Raw genomic sequence first — 12,305 nt, forward strand, 5'->3', positions numbered from 1 at the left:
GGGTCAAATACCCCCATACAACTAGTACTCTTCCTTGAATCCTTCCCTTGCTCAGTGACAGAAACAAGCCCAATCCGATCGACTGAAATCAGCGCAGCTCATTTGACTCCTCGGTGGAAAACGCTTTCATGCTGTGAGGGCAGTGCTGCTCAAATTTCAGTGTGGGCATGAAATGTCAACACCTACCTGAGTCGCCTGGGGATCTTGTTAAAATGCAGATTCCCTCACAGTAGGTCTGGAGAGGGGCCCTAGGTTCTGCATTTCCAAAAAACTCTCCGTCATGCTGATGCTGCTGGCCCCTGCAGCTTCAGTAGGAGGGTATTAGAACATCTTTGGTTGCTGTTGTCACGGGACGATATGAAAGCATGCTTGGGGCAGCAGAATGCTTGCACTCAAGATTCGGGCCTCAGTGCGTGTTATAACCCATGAAAGGTAATGCTAAACGAGGAATGAGGACCCTGAAAGAGCCCAGCACAAGGAGGGCTGCAAGGTGGAGGTGAAGAGTGGCAGGCCCACTGTTCATTAGAATAAATAAGTAGGTGATAAGAGAGGCAATAAAATTATATGATTAGTTATAACAGAAATTCTAAAAGTAAGAGTGTTGGGGAGGGAGGTGGTTAGCTTGTTAGAAATGATTTTATAACAATGTAACTTAAGGGAATCCAGATCAGTGAATACAAAATGTTACTTAGGGTTTTTCTTTTTTTTCCTTTTCACATATTTAAGGACATACGTTATCACTTGTTTTGCCCAATATGATGAATTTTAGAGAATAAAACATAAACGTGATGTATAGCAACAAGATAGTCATTCAAAGCAATGGTTAGAAGATTCTGCAGAACACTCATTACGTAAAAGCGTAGAACACTTCATACAGAAATGCAATTATGGGACTCACAGCTACTTTCCTGCCTAAAAAAGCAGTCTGAAAACTGTAGCCAATTCTGTCTTTTCTGAGAATATTTTAAGAAAAGTAGCCCTGGCTGGCGTAGCTCAGTGGATTGAGCATAAGCTGCGAACCAAAGTGTCGCAGGTTCGATTCCCAGCCGGGGTACATGCCTGGGTTGCAGGCCATAACCCCCAGCAACTGCACAATGATGTTTCTCTCTCTTTCTATCTCCCTCCCTTCCCTCTCTAAAAATAAATAAATAAAATCTTAAAAAAAAAGAAAAGTAGTGGAGATATCTTTGAAAGGCAACAGTCAACAAATTATAATCAGACAAGTGTCCTTTCATTTCTCCCCTGCCCCCCAAACATAAAAACTCCTTTAGGGCTTTCTTTTCCTAGACAAAGCAAAGCATTTCATACTTCTCTGCCTTCGGAAAGATCTTCATAGACACGTCAACCAACTCAGAGGAAGGAGAGAATGAAGACACCATAATTAACCAAGGAGAAATGGGACTAGCAGCAAAACCAAGTAAGCCTTTTCTTCAGCAGGAAGGACTGAGTGCTAGCTGTGGGAAACATGCTCTTTGGTGGACGATGTAAGCTCGGGCCCCTGTACTAGGGAATTTTCAAAGCAACGATGGTTTCTTTTTCTTTTTCTAACGGTGGTCATCCCCAACAAACTCCAAGTGAATGTTTGGGGTATGTGTCAGTTCTGACCTGTTAATTACTTCTGATATCTCTTTCGATCAGTTAAGGCTTATGTTTTCTAAATCAATTTCAAAGGTTCCCTGTCCTAACTGACCTACAGAATGATACATTTCAACAGAAAAAATAAAGCAGAAAATATCATCTAGTCCATTTCGTATCACTGTACAGAGGAGAAACATGAGACCCAGTGGGACCAAAGGAGTGCACCAGGCCACCAGACACGGAGGCTGCCAGTCGAACATGCTTTAGTCTTCACCAGCTGTCTCCTAGGGGGAGTCTTAATCTCCAACTAAGAGTTAGATCTGGGTTACCTTTCATTCAAGATCAAGGTTTTGTGATAATTACATATTTGAAACTTCTTTTCAACTTGGCATGGGGCCTCTAAACTAGGAAAATGATGAAGGGGTTTAGCTACATCTGAGGTGGGGGCAGTTTTTCACTTTGGTGATGTAACCGTGCAGACTTCAGTCTCTGGGTGCACCACTGTGGGAGGGGAAGGAAGCATTTGTTATTTATTTTCTAAGTCAATAAGCAAATCCTACCATTAGGCATAGAGGAGGTCTTGTGGAAGTGGAGGCTTTTAAATTTCAAGGACGCTCTTTTAGAAAAAGAATATAAAAATCAAGAATCAAATTTTGGGTATGAAAAGGAGAATTTAGAACAGCATCTTACAAAATTTGGGGAGGGGGCGCTGTAAATAACACAAATATATAATTTAACAGAAAACAAACATTTGTGTTAGTTAATTACCTGACACACCTCTGAAATATTTTTGCCACCTTTTTTTGGTTGTCTAGTCTTTGATCACCACTTGCAGGGATATTTTGCAATCATGTCTACAGAGAGAATAGAAAAATAATTCAATCTTTCCTCTAGAGCTGTTGATCTGAATTTGTAATTTATTGTTGAGTTACTTGCAAAAGTTTCTTTCAGATTCACAACTCATTATAAGTAAGGTCATATAAAGGTTTGGATTGCTTCTCAATCTGGGGCAGCCTCTATCAACCTGTGATATTCAGGGCACTGTAAGATTTCTTAAATGTTCTTTAACTTGAGGACATGCATTAGCTACATTAGCAGAGCCCCACCTGGAGCCAGGAGACGGGCCCGCGCCAGGGACAAGCCTTGGGTTAAATTCCATTCACTTCATGGTAAATTCGCCTGGGCACACCATCTGCATCCTTGAGTTCCCCAAATCCTTCCAAATACAGTGGCCATTTTGCTCAGAATATCAAGGGGAAGTTCACTCCTTGATGGCATAACTATCCCATGATTCAGGATCACCTGGACGATGTATGTCACTTCCCCACTGAGGTCACAAGACAGACATGATATTTGACTAGGTTGAGTATGAATCAAACATTATTTTATTCAGCAAAAGAAATGAGATGGAATCATATTTGAAAATGCTGAAGCAGTAGAAAAATATTGGACATTTTCATTATTTCCCTTAAGCCCTAGAGTCTCCCCACACCCATGCCACAACAGAGAAGTGGCTTAAGTCAACTGAGGTGGCCAAGGCTCAGGGTAGCAGACAATTAGGGTCTAGGTCCCCAAACTAGAGTATCTTGGTTCTAGCGCCAGCATCAACATTTGCTTATCAGGTGGCCTTCATTAAGTTTCCTAATCTCTAGAGGACTTACAATGAGCATTACATACCCTACCTCGGAGAGTTGCTTTGGAGGTTAAACAATACAGATAAAGCGTTCACCATGATACAGGCAGTAGCAAGGTGTTAGCACTAGCTCCGAACATAATTGGGAAACCTGTCCATGAAGGCTCCTGAGTCAAGCTTCCTCAAGATAGGAGTACCTCTCACAGGGAGGATGGGGCCAATCCCATTTCTCTGTGTGCAAAAGCTTTGCAGAGTTTTAATGACCAGTAGCCATCCACAAAGCAGCAGAGTGTGTCTCCTCCGAAGTCAGTGAAACCTCTCTAATGATTCACAACTTAAACAGATAAGGAGCCGCTGTGGCAGAGGCTCAGAACACGCACCTGCCCCCATATTCTTCTTCAAAGACATTCATGTTTGTTCTGCCAAACCCCTAGTTCTCTAAAATGCGTAGTTTTGGCAATCCTATACCTATTTTAGTGTCAGAAGGGCTTTTCACTTCTCACTATTCCAATATACTTGTTTTCTTTGAAGGGAATTGAGAAGGGCACGCAGTAGTCAAATATTTACAACAGTAGAAGAAAACATCGAGATAACCTTCACCTTGCCCTAGTGTTCTCAATACACAAAGGAAATGCAACCAAGACACTGGGAAGGTCTTTTTCATTTTATTTTTTTATTTTTTTTATTTTTATGTACAAGTGAAATAGCAAAGGGAACGAGTCAAATGAATAGAGCTGGAGTTTCCTTCAGGAAAATATAAGCTATGAAAAACCAAATTTCCCAAAGGAAACACAACAGTATGATTACAAACAAACTCTTAGCTTTTTCATTAACGAGCAATCTCTCTACTCCAGGGCAAACAGGATACAATGCGAACAACTAAGCTCGTCCCCACCACCTCTGCACAAGGATGCTGTTGATGCTGACCCACCACTGACACTGGAAGGCCCAGGGCAAGAGGACAAATGGAGGCCCACCTACCAAAGGTCAAAATAGTGAAAGCTAAAAAAATAAGAAGAAGAAGAAGCAAACAAAGTCTTCAATAAAATAGGTTTTATCCTTCTTCCTTGACTGACAAATATATCTTCATAATATCGTGGAAGAGCAAGTACAACTTTAAAATTCTCAAACTCTTCAAAGTCCCTCCCTGGAACACTCCCTGGGTATTTGGGGTAAACATTGTCCCAGGCCTGGCCCACAATCAGCTTGCCTCTCTCCACTGCCTGTTCCCTCCCACATAGAGGGGGACCTTGTGAGATGCGCATGGACACCCAAGTTTTAACACACACCTCCCCCCCACACACAGCTGGCCCTTAACCCACAGACAGACCAGTGGCTATAAAGCCCCTTAGGAAGATGGAACCAAAGGCCCATGCAGGTTGTAGAACGTGGTCCAGGGCCATCTAAATAGTGAATTTGGGGTTCCCAGGTACCTGAAACATGACCTAAAAAGGGGGCAGAGTTTGGACTCAGAGATCTGGAATCTGCTCACCTCATGGCAGGGGCGTGACCAGAGAAGAATAAAAGAAGTACCTGCTAAGGCTCAGAAAAGAGGCTCTTTGGTCCTTATATTGCCCATGAGCTGAAAAATATTGGGGCAGGAGGATATAGCTCATCAGCAAAAGGAATACTAATTAGAAAAAAGAACCACATTTATGGGAAGCAGACAGCTTTTCCCACATACAATCTCACCAGTCATGGGCACTTACCCTACAGCTAACTCCATTCTAACCACCTGCAGCTTCAGCCCGGCAAACAAAACACAGGTGCGGGGGAACCCTTAGGAGCCTGAGCAAGAGATCCCAAGTTGACTGCATCCAAGGGGGCAGCTGTTCCATGCTGAGTGCCAACACCTAAAATGCTGACCATGGCAAGTAAAAGGCCAGATCCTTTCGTGATGAGAAAAATCTTAACCACTTACAAGTTCTCAAGTTATCCGGACTTCAGAAGTCAAATCATCCCTCTTTGTTATGTTGGGTAAATTCTGCCCTTACAGCCCTCCCCAGCAATTGTTTGAGGCCGGCACACAGAGGCTAGTCCTCTGGGCCTGGAATCTGGGGTTCAATCACACATCTTCGACAACAACAGTGCACGTTCAACTGTTGTAAACAGCCAGACCATGGGTCACCGGCAGTGGGTCCCACCACCAAGATGCCATCATCCCACTAGGAACAGCCGAGTTTCCTTGTGCCAAGAGACTCTACCCTATCTTGATTTTCTGTGCTACAAAGGTAATCAGGAAGGAGCAAAAACCCAGGAGTACAGCAAATCGTGAAATCAGGAGCACCGAACTGATGACACTTGGAGAGGAAGGTTCCCCTTTCTCAAATGTAATGTCCCTTGACCATCTCCCTCACTTCCATCCCAACACACACACGCATACAGATTTGCCCTGAAAAAGGAGCCGGCACAGGGCACACACACACAAGCAAACCCCAAGTGACCCCTGAGCAGACTCTATCTTCCGAATTTATAAAATAATATAATAAAACTTATCTTCCAGGTATCCCCTGAAGATGAAACTAGGTAAGGAATGTCAAGCGGCCAGCTCAGAGCAGATTCTCAACTAGTCATTCTCCCTTCTCCCACTTCTCCCTGAGATGAGCCGATCTGCCTGCTCAGCATTACGAGCCCTTCTGACATGCCAACGAAGACAGTCACCGCTTTCCTGCCTCCGTCAGAAGCAACAGGTAACCGGGGAGCAAAATATTACAAGTAAAAGAGGGAGAGCCCAAGGAGTGGTGAGCGTTCTGGCTGCTAATGAATATCGGCTAAGTCATCTTTACTGAAAACCATGAGTTCAACCTGCTGGATTAACCCCTGGCAGGCTGGGTCAACCAGGTGATACAGCTGTGCTTCTATGTGGAAATGGACTCAATAATGCCAACCTGCAGCCAGGAAGTCTCCGAGGCGCCCTATTTTAAACTACTTCGGTGGCTTGCATCAGAGCTAACTAATGTCCACACTGCTCCAGGGCGGAATGCCGCTGCTACGGGACCACACTGCCCTTCGACCAGCTCTGCTTTACTGCTTACAAGCCCCAGCAGAAAACCCTGATGAAAAAAAGAAACTTAAAAACTAAATTAAGACTTCAGCACTCTTTTTTTCCAGAGCTCATCAGAATAAAAGAACCAATTACATAGTATCAAAACAGCCAAATTGCCTATTTCGTGAGAGCCAAAATTTTTCTCACTAAAAGTAAGATTTTACCCTGTAGACCTAACTCCCAATAAAGAGTGACTGCCTGGTTGTTAAAATGCTCAACTGGGCTGCCCTTCATCTGGGGCGGGGGGATGAAGGAGAGGCCGAGTTCAGCATTTTCTGGATATTAAAGGATGCACCAGGTACCGTGGGAGACCTGGAGATAAGAGAAATGAATAAGACACACCCCTTGCCTTTGAGAGAATTTAAAGCCTAATGGGCAAGGGGAGGTACATAACGATAACATTTTGCCTTACTATTGCTAACGATTGTTACTAGCTAAAAGAGAGGCCTATCCTCAGGAGGCCATTAGCTCAGCCCGAGGCCTTCAAAGCAGCTTTCTTAAAAAAGATCACACTTGAGTGAAGTCTTAAAGACAAGCGCACAGTATCCAGGTAGCAGGCGTTCCACACGGCACCCTGAGTAAAGGCACAAGGGCCTCCACTGCTCACGGCATGTGTGCACAGGGCGATGATAAGAGTGGGCTGGCAATGTGTGAACCTTGGCAGGATGTGGCACTGCAGAATCAAGTAGGAACCAGGTCACTGAGGACCATGTGAGGCCGGATTCAGACGTTAAGAAAAAGAATAATAGAAGCTGGTACTTACTGAGCATTTACTACGTTGCAGGCGCTATGTTAAGCACTTTAGAGTAATTCATAGAATCGTCACCAGAACACCATAAACCCCATTTTACAAATGAGGGCACTGAGGGTAGAAAAGTCACATCATTGCAACAGGCTACACAGCCAGTGAGTGGGAGGTGGGTTTGGAAGCCCACGATGGCCTGATTCCAACGCTTGAAACCTACACTTTCCTATCTCCAAGGCTATCCTCGAGAGAAAGGCTGGATGGGCACAGATGGGTCGCTCATGCTGGGCACAGAATGGAGAGCTGAGGTGACCCAATTGTGGGCCTGAAACCAAGGCAGTTGTGGAAAAGAATAGATTAATGAAAAAAAAATACTCAAGAGAGACTGAGAAGGAAGCATTCAACATGCACTCTCTCCCTAGAGCATTCAACCACAAAGTGGACTTTGGACAAAGGGGTCCAGGAAATAAACCACCAGTGCTCAGTCAGTAATGCTTCCAAGGGCAGAGGGTTAGAATGTGAATGTTCTCTTGGCCTTTAACACGCTCCTGTGTGTTAAACACAATGAGGGCAAAGACCGTGCCTGTCTTACTGATTCAGGATGGTGTCTCCAGGTCTGCACCTCCTGCCTGGCACAGGGAGGCTCTATCAATACTGATGAGACGGAAAAATGAGTAATGGCCACGCTTTCCAGTGGCACCCAGAACGTGTCATTCTTCATTGGAAAAATAGGGTGAAAAATAAACTTTTTGAAAGTTAGCTTGATAACTGAGAACTGGTAAACTGAAATGAAAAACATTTGGTGGTTCTGTGGACTATACGGACAATAATGAAGACTCATCACCATGGGGTGCTATCAAAAAAAAATACGATGAGTGTTTTGTATAAATCATAACCGGTTTAAAAATAAGATGTTATTAAAGGAAGTGGCCTAGAGGTGAAAATGTGCTTTCTGGGAACAAAAGCAAACAGACCAAAGTTCCTATCTAGGCCTACTGATTTCTGACCCTGACAAAGTAAGCACACCATAAAGCGATTTTAGGACAGAAGTTTACCTGTATGACACTTTCACCAACATTTAGTCAACAACAAGCTTCTCTTGTTAGGGATTTGAAAAATAAAGTCACGTTTTTCAGATCTGAAGAAATTTCAGACATGTAGTTTTCCCCAAGGAGAGTACTTTCTCCTGTGCATTTAGGAAAAATGAATCTACTAATTCAAAAACGAAACTTTTCTAAAGTTCAGTATATTTGTTAGTGAAGTTTATTAATATACTGAAAGCCTTTGCTCACTTGTCAACCCACTAAACAGAACATGGATTTTATTTTTATTTTTTTGGTGACCTAAGAGGAGGCTGTAAATAATCTTATTTCCTAACATGCCATGAACTAAGATATTCTGCAAAACGTTTTGACAGTTTACTAATTACATTAGAAAAATCCTAAAACCATTTACCTACATGGAAAATCAAAATGCAATTATGAAATTAGGTTTCTCATCTTCACTCTAGCTACTTTCCACTTTCAACTACCTTTGAAAATTTAATTTCAAATAAATACAAATTCAAAATTTGAATTTATCTTTGTCCAACTATTTTGAAACTTTAACTCTATAAAGATACAATATCTGTGGGTTTTGTAAAACTGCTTAAAAGCCCAAATAAAAAAGCCACTAGGCCTTTAATTGTTTAAAAGGGTGTATATAGATGAAATGAAACTGACTCATGAACTATTGAGTCTGGAATTTGTAATCATAAATCTTATCCTTGTAAACAAAACCTAACAAAATCAGAGCCCACAAATTTCCTTCTTTCGTAATCTGAAACAAAAATTTTAATGATTTTTCACATACACAGAGAATTAAGGGTGCATTTAAAATATTTATTAGCTAAATATAACTCCGTTTTTAAGAGTCTGGGGTATAATCAGAGACAGTGGAACATTTTGAACATTCTGGTACTGCAATGTAGGACAACATCCAAAAACAAAACCCTGACTGGGATTTCATTTACCCATAGAACTCAAATTTGTGTTGGGAATTTTTGTTTACAGCTTTTACAACAATCCTTGTTCCATTAATAACTCCCATCTCCATGTGGTCTTCAATATGAACTTCTCAATCCACTTCAAATACAATGGAATGTACCATTTAGAACCTGGTGCATATTTCTTTCTTTTTAAAAAAAAATCATTTTATTTTTTTTTCAATTTTTCAATTGTTCAATTACAGTTGTCCCCATTTCTCCCCCATTGCTCTCCCCTGCCCTGCCCACCCACCCTCTTCCACATTCAATCCTCCCCACCCCTGGTCTGTCCCTGGGTCCTTTACACAGGTTCCCTGACTTGATCCTTCCCCCTTCTTTCCCGTTATCCCCAGCCCTCCTCCCCTCTGGCCACCATCAGTCAGATTACAAACCTGTGGGTAAATCTGCCTGAGGCCCTTAGTAAAGCAAACCCGTGCTTGTGATAGCGTGGACTGACAAATCCTCTACATTTCCAAATCCACACAGGGCATCTCCAGGTCATCAAAGGGGGAGGGGAGAGACAAAGATGTAAAAGATGAGGGAATGGAAAATTATCCAAATCTAACCATGGCATTTTACAGATGAGGAAAACTAAGGCCCCGAGAGGTCCAAACACTCAGTTGCGTAGACCACAGCTGCAGACACTCAGTTATATGGCTCATAGTTGCACAAATTCTAATTTTTTGAGGTCTCAGGGGTTCGGTACTTTCCATAACACATCGTTAAGTACTTAATTCATTCATTCACCCCCTACAACCTCACCCTCCCCCCCCCCAAAAAAAAACCTCTAGAGATAGAGATCATTTGGGCAGCAGAATCACGATCTTAACCTTTCCGTTTCCACCAAGATAACTGCAGAGAACCGTCAACCCCCGGAAGATAGGGTTGTCTTGCTCCAGGCAACATCTCCAGTGCCCAGCACCTAGCAGGCCCTCGGTAAAGCATTCTCCGCCTCCACCTGACAATCCCCACTCCCTAACGCACCGAGGCCAAGCCTTCGGTGGAGTCAGATAACTTTCCTTTGCAAATCGCCTCTCTTCTTCCAAGTTGAACTATCCGGTAACTCCCGGCCAAGAAGCCAGCCCGGGGGAGTGTGTGGCCCTTCTCCCGAGCTAAGAAGGGAGTAACTGGCCATTTACGGTGGTGGCTCGGCAAGTCCTGGATGGGCACGAAGCATCGCCACGGGCCGCGGTGGCCCCAGGTGTGCCAGCTGCTTCGGCGGCCTTGGCGGCCGCCGCTCCAGGCCGCTGTTACCCTGCCTCCTCCAGATAACCAACTTCTCAAACTTCCCTTTCCGGGGGTTGGGGCGCGCCTTGAACACAGCCAACACACAACGCCTTTCCTGCCCGCACAAAGGGGTCCAAACGCGCCCCGCGCCCCCTGCAACTTTAACTTTCCTTTTCTTTTGAAAGTAAAACTCACACATCCCTGTGGCTAAGGGAGTCAGCCTGCGTGATGCCCTAAGGGAAACGTTCCGGTTTCCGCCAAGCGCGGCGTTCCCGGGACCGCCTGTCAAGCGCAGAGAAGAGGCGGGGAGTCCCGGAGACCCCAGGAGCCACGCCAAGCCGGGCCGGGGGTCACTCACCCGCCTTCTGAACGTGCGGAGGGATCGTGCTGGCGATGCGCGTCCACAGGACGATGTGCAGCGGCCACAGGCCCCTGAGCAGCCCCCGACCCATGGCAGACCCCGCCGATCGTCATAGACCGAGCCCCGAGCGCAGCTGCCGGCGCCTTCCCGGACCCCTGGCTGCGCCTCCGCGCCGCGTCCTCTCGGGACCCCGCGCCCGGCCGGCCGGGCAGATGTGCCGGCCAGATGTGGCGCTGGCGCGGCTCGAGGAGGGGGCCTGGAGACCGGCGAGGCGCGGGGAGGCCCCCGGCGGCCGAGGGGAGCTGCGCAGGAGGCCCGCTCCTGTCCCAGGCGTGTGCGCGCGCGGGGTGTCGTCGGTCCCGGCGCGCGAGTGTGACTCACTCAACTTCTTCACCCGGCGCTGCGGGGGGAAACAGGAAACTCCTCGCCAACAGCTGGGCAGGACCTCTCACCGCCCGAGAGAGCCTTCTCCCTCTCTTCTCTTCCAGCCCTCGCTCTCTCTCGTAGCTGCCAATCATGTCCCGAAGACCAGCCCCTCCTAGAGCTTTGGCAAACTTTCAGCTGCCCCTCACCGCCCTCAGGAGTACTGGCTCCAAGTATTTACTCTGGGGTGACTAAGTGCACACGTTTCACAAAGTAACTGAGCATAGAAAGTGTATATACTTTTCAAAGCACCTTCTCCCACCTTCCAACCTTCTTCGGATGGTTCTAGGTGCTTCGGAGCTGTGTTTTCAAAGTACAAGTCACAATGCAGGAGTGGATGCTGAAATCCAATGAACTGCGAGCACCTTGTTTTCTATTAAAATAGAGTAAGTGTTGTCTCATTAAACGTTTGGTTCGGTTATGTATGCATACATTGTTACTTTGCAGAATGTTTCTCAGTATAGGTGGACGTCCAGAAACTTCTCAAATACCGTGCATATCGATCACCTGAGGATCTTCTTAAAATGTCAATTCCGATTCAACACATCTAGGACGGGACATTTCTGATGAGCTCCTAGGTAGGGGCTCCCATTTTGAAATGCCTGTTGCTGGGGGTGATCCCACAAGGAATTGTACAGGATGGGCCAGCACACAGTGACAGTGGTGGCCCCCTTCCGCGTGTATCGCGCATGGCAGAAAATGTAAAAATAAAAAGCGTCCTGGAAGTCAGCTGAATGCCAGGGTTTGCATTCCAGTGGAGCCAGGGAAGAGAGAATATTTAGCCTCTCCTCTGCAAAAGGTGAAACTGTAGGAGCAGGGCAGTATGAACTTTTCACGTTCCCTTCCTGCTCAGGGGACCAGGTTTGCCCCGAACAATTCGGGTGTACATCTGTTTTGAAGTTAATCATTATCCAACCCAAACACATTCTCTTTTCCCTGGGTCTCTCTTGGAATTATACTCGTGTGCTCACCCTACTAACAGCTCTTGAGACTTCCAGTCTGTATAGCCCTCTGGTCAGGAGATCTTCCAGCACGTGGAGCAACTGACTCCTTTATCTGAGACAGAGACTGTTTGCAGAGAGGGAAGGTGGCCAAGCTTACTGGAAATCCATTAAGGCAAACAGCCCTCCCATAAACCCAGCTCCTGAAATCTTCCTTGTCAAGCTACAGGTTCATTGGCTCGATCCTGGCACCTTAAGTCTTGCCACTGTGGTCCCAAACCAGCACTGAAGCTGCCTCTGAATGTGTCTTTTAGAAAAATATCACCTC

General features: G+C 45.4%; 1 protein-coding gene across 2 annotated transcripts in view; it reads right to left on the bottom strand.

Annotated features, from left to right (window-relative positions):
- The window catches only part of TGFBR2 (transforming growth factor beta receptor 2), an 83,246-nt gene extending 72,117 nt beyond the window's left edge, over positions 1-11,129 (bottom strand). Inside the window, exon 1 of one of the 2 annotated variants that reach the window (XM_045856750.1) lies at positions 10,995-11,129. Coding sequence is in view for 1 of the 2 variants with exons in the window: in XM_045856749.1 (XP_045712705.1) it covers positions 10,611-10,704 (94 nt within the window). In the remaining variant the exon portion in view is untranslated. The other variant, XM_045856749.1, reaches the window with a different exon arrangement.
- Between the last annotated feature and the right edge of the window lie 1,176 nt (positions 11,130-12,305).

Source organism: Phyllostomus hastatus, unplaced genomic scaffold (genome assembly GCF_019186645.2).
Source record: "Phyllostomus hastatus isolate PE091 unplaced genomic scaffold, TTU_PhHast_1.1 phas_scaffold_129, whole genome shotgun sequence".
Taxonomy (NCBI): domain Eukaryota; kingdom Metazoa; phylum Chordata; class Mammalia; order Chiroptera; family Phyllostomidae; genus Phyllostomus; species Phyllostomus hastatus.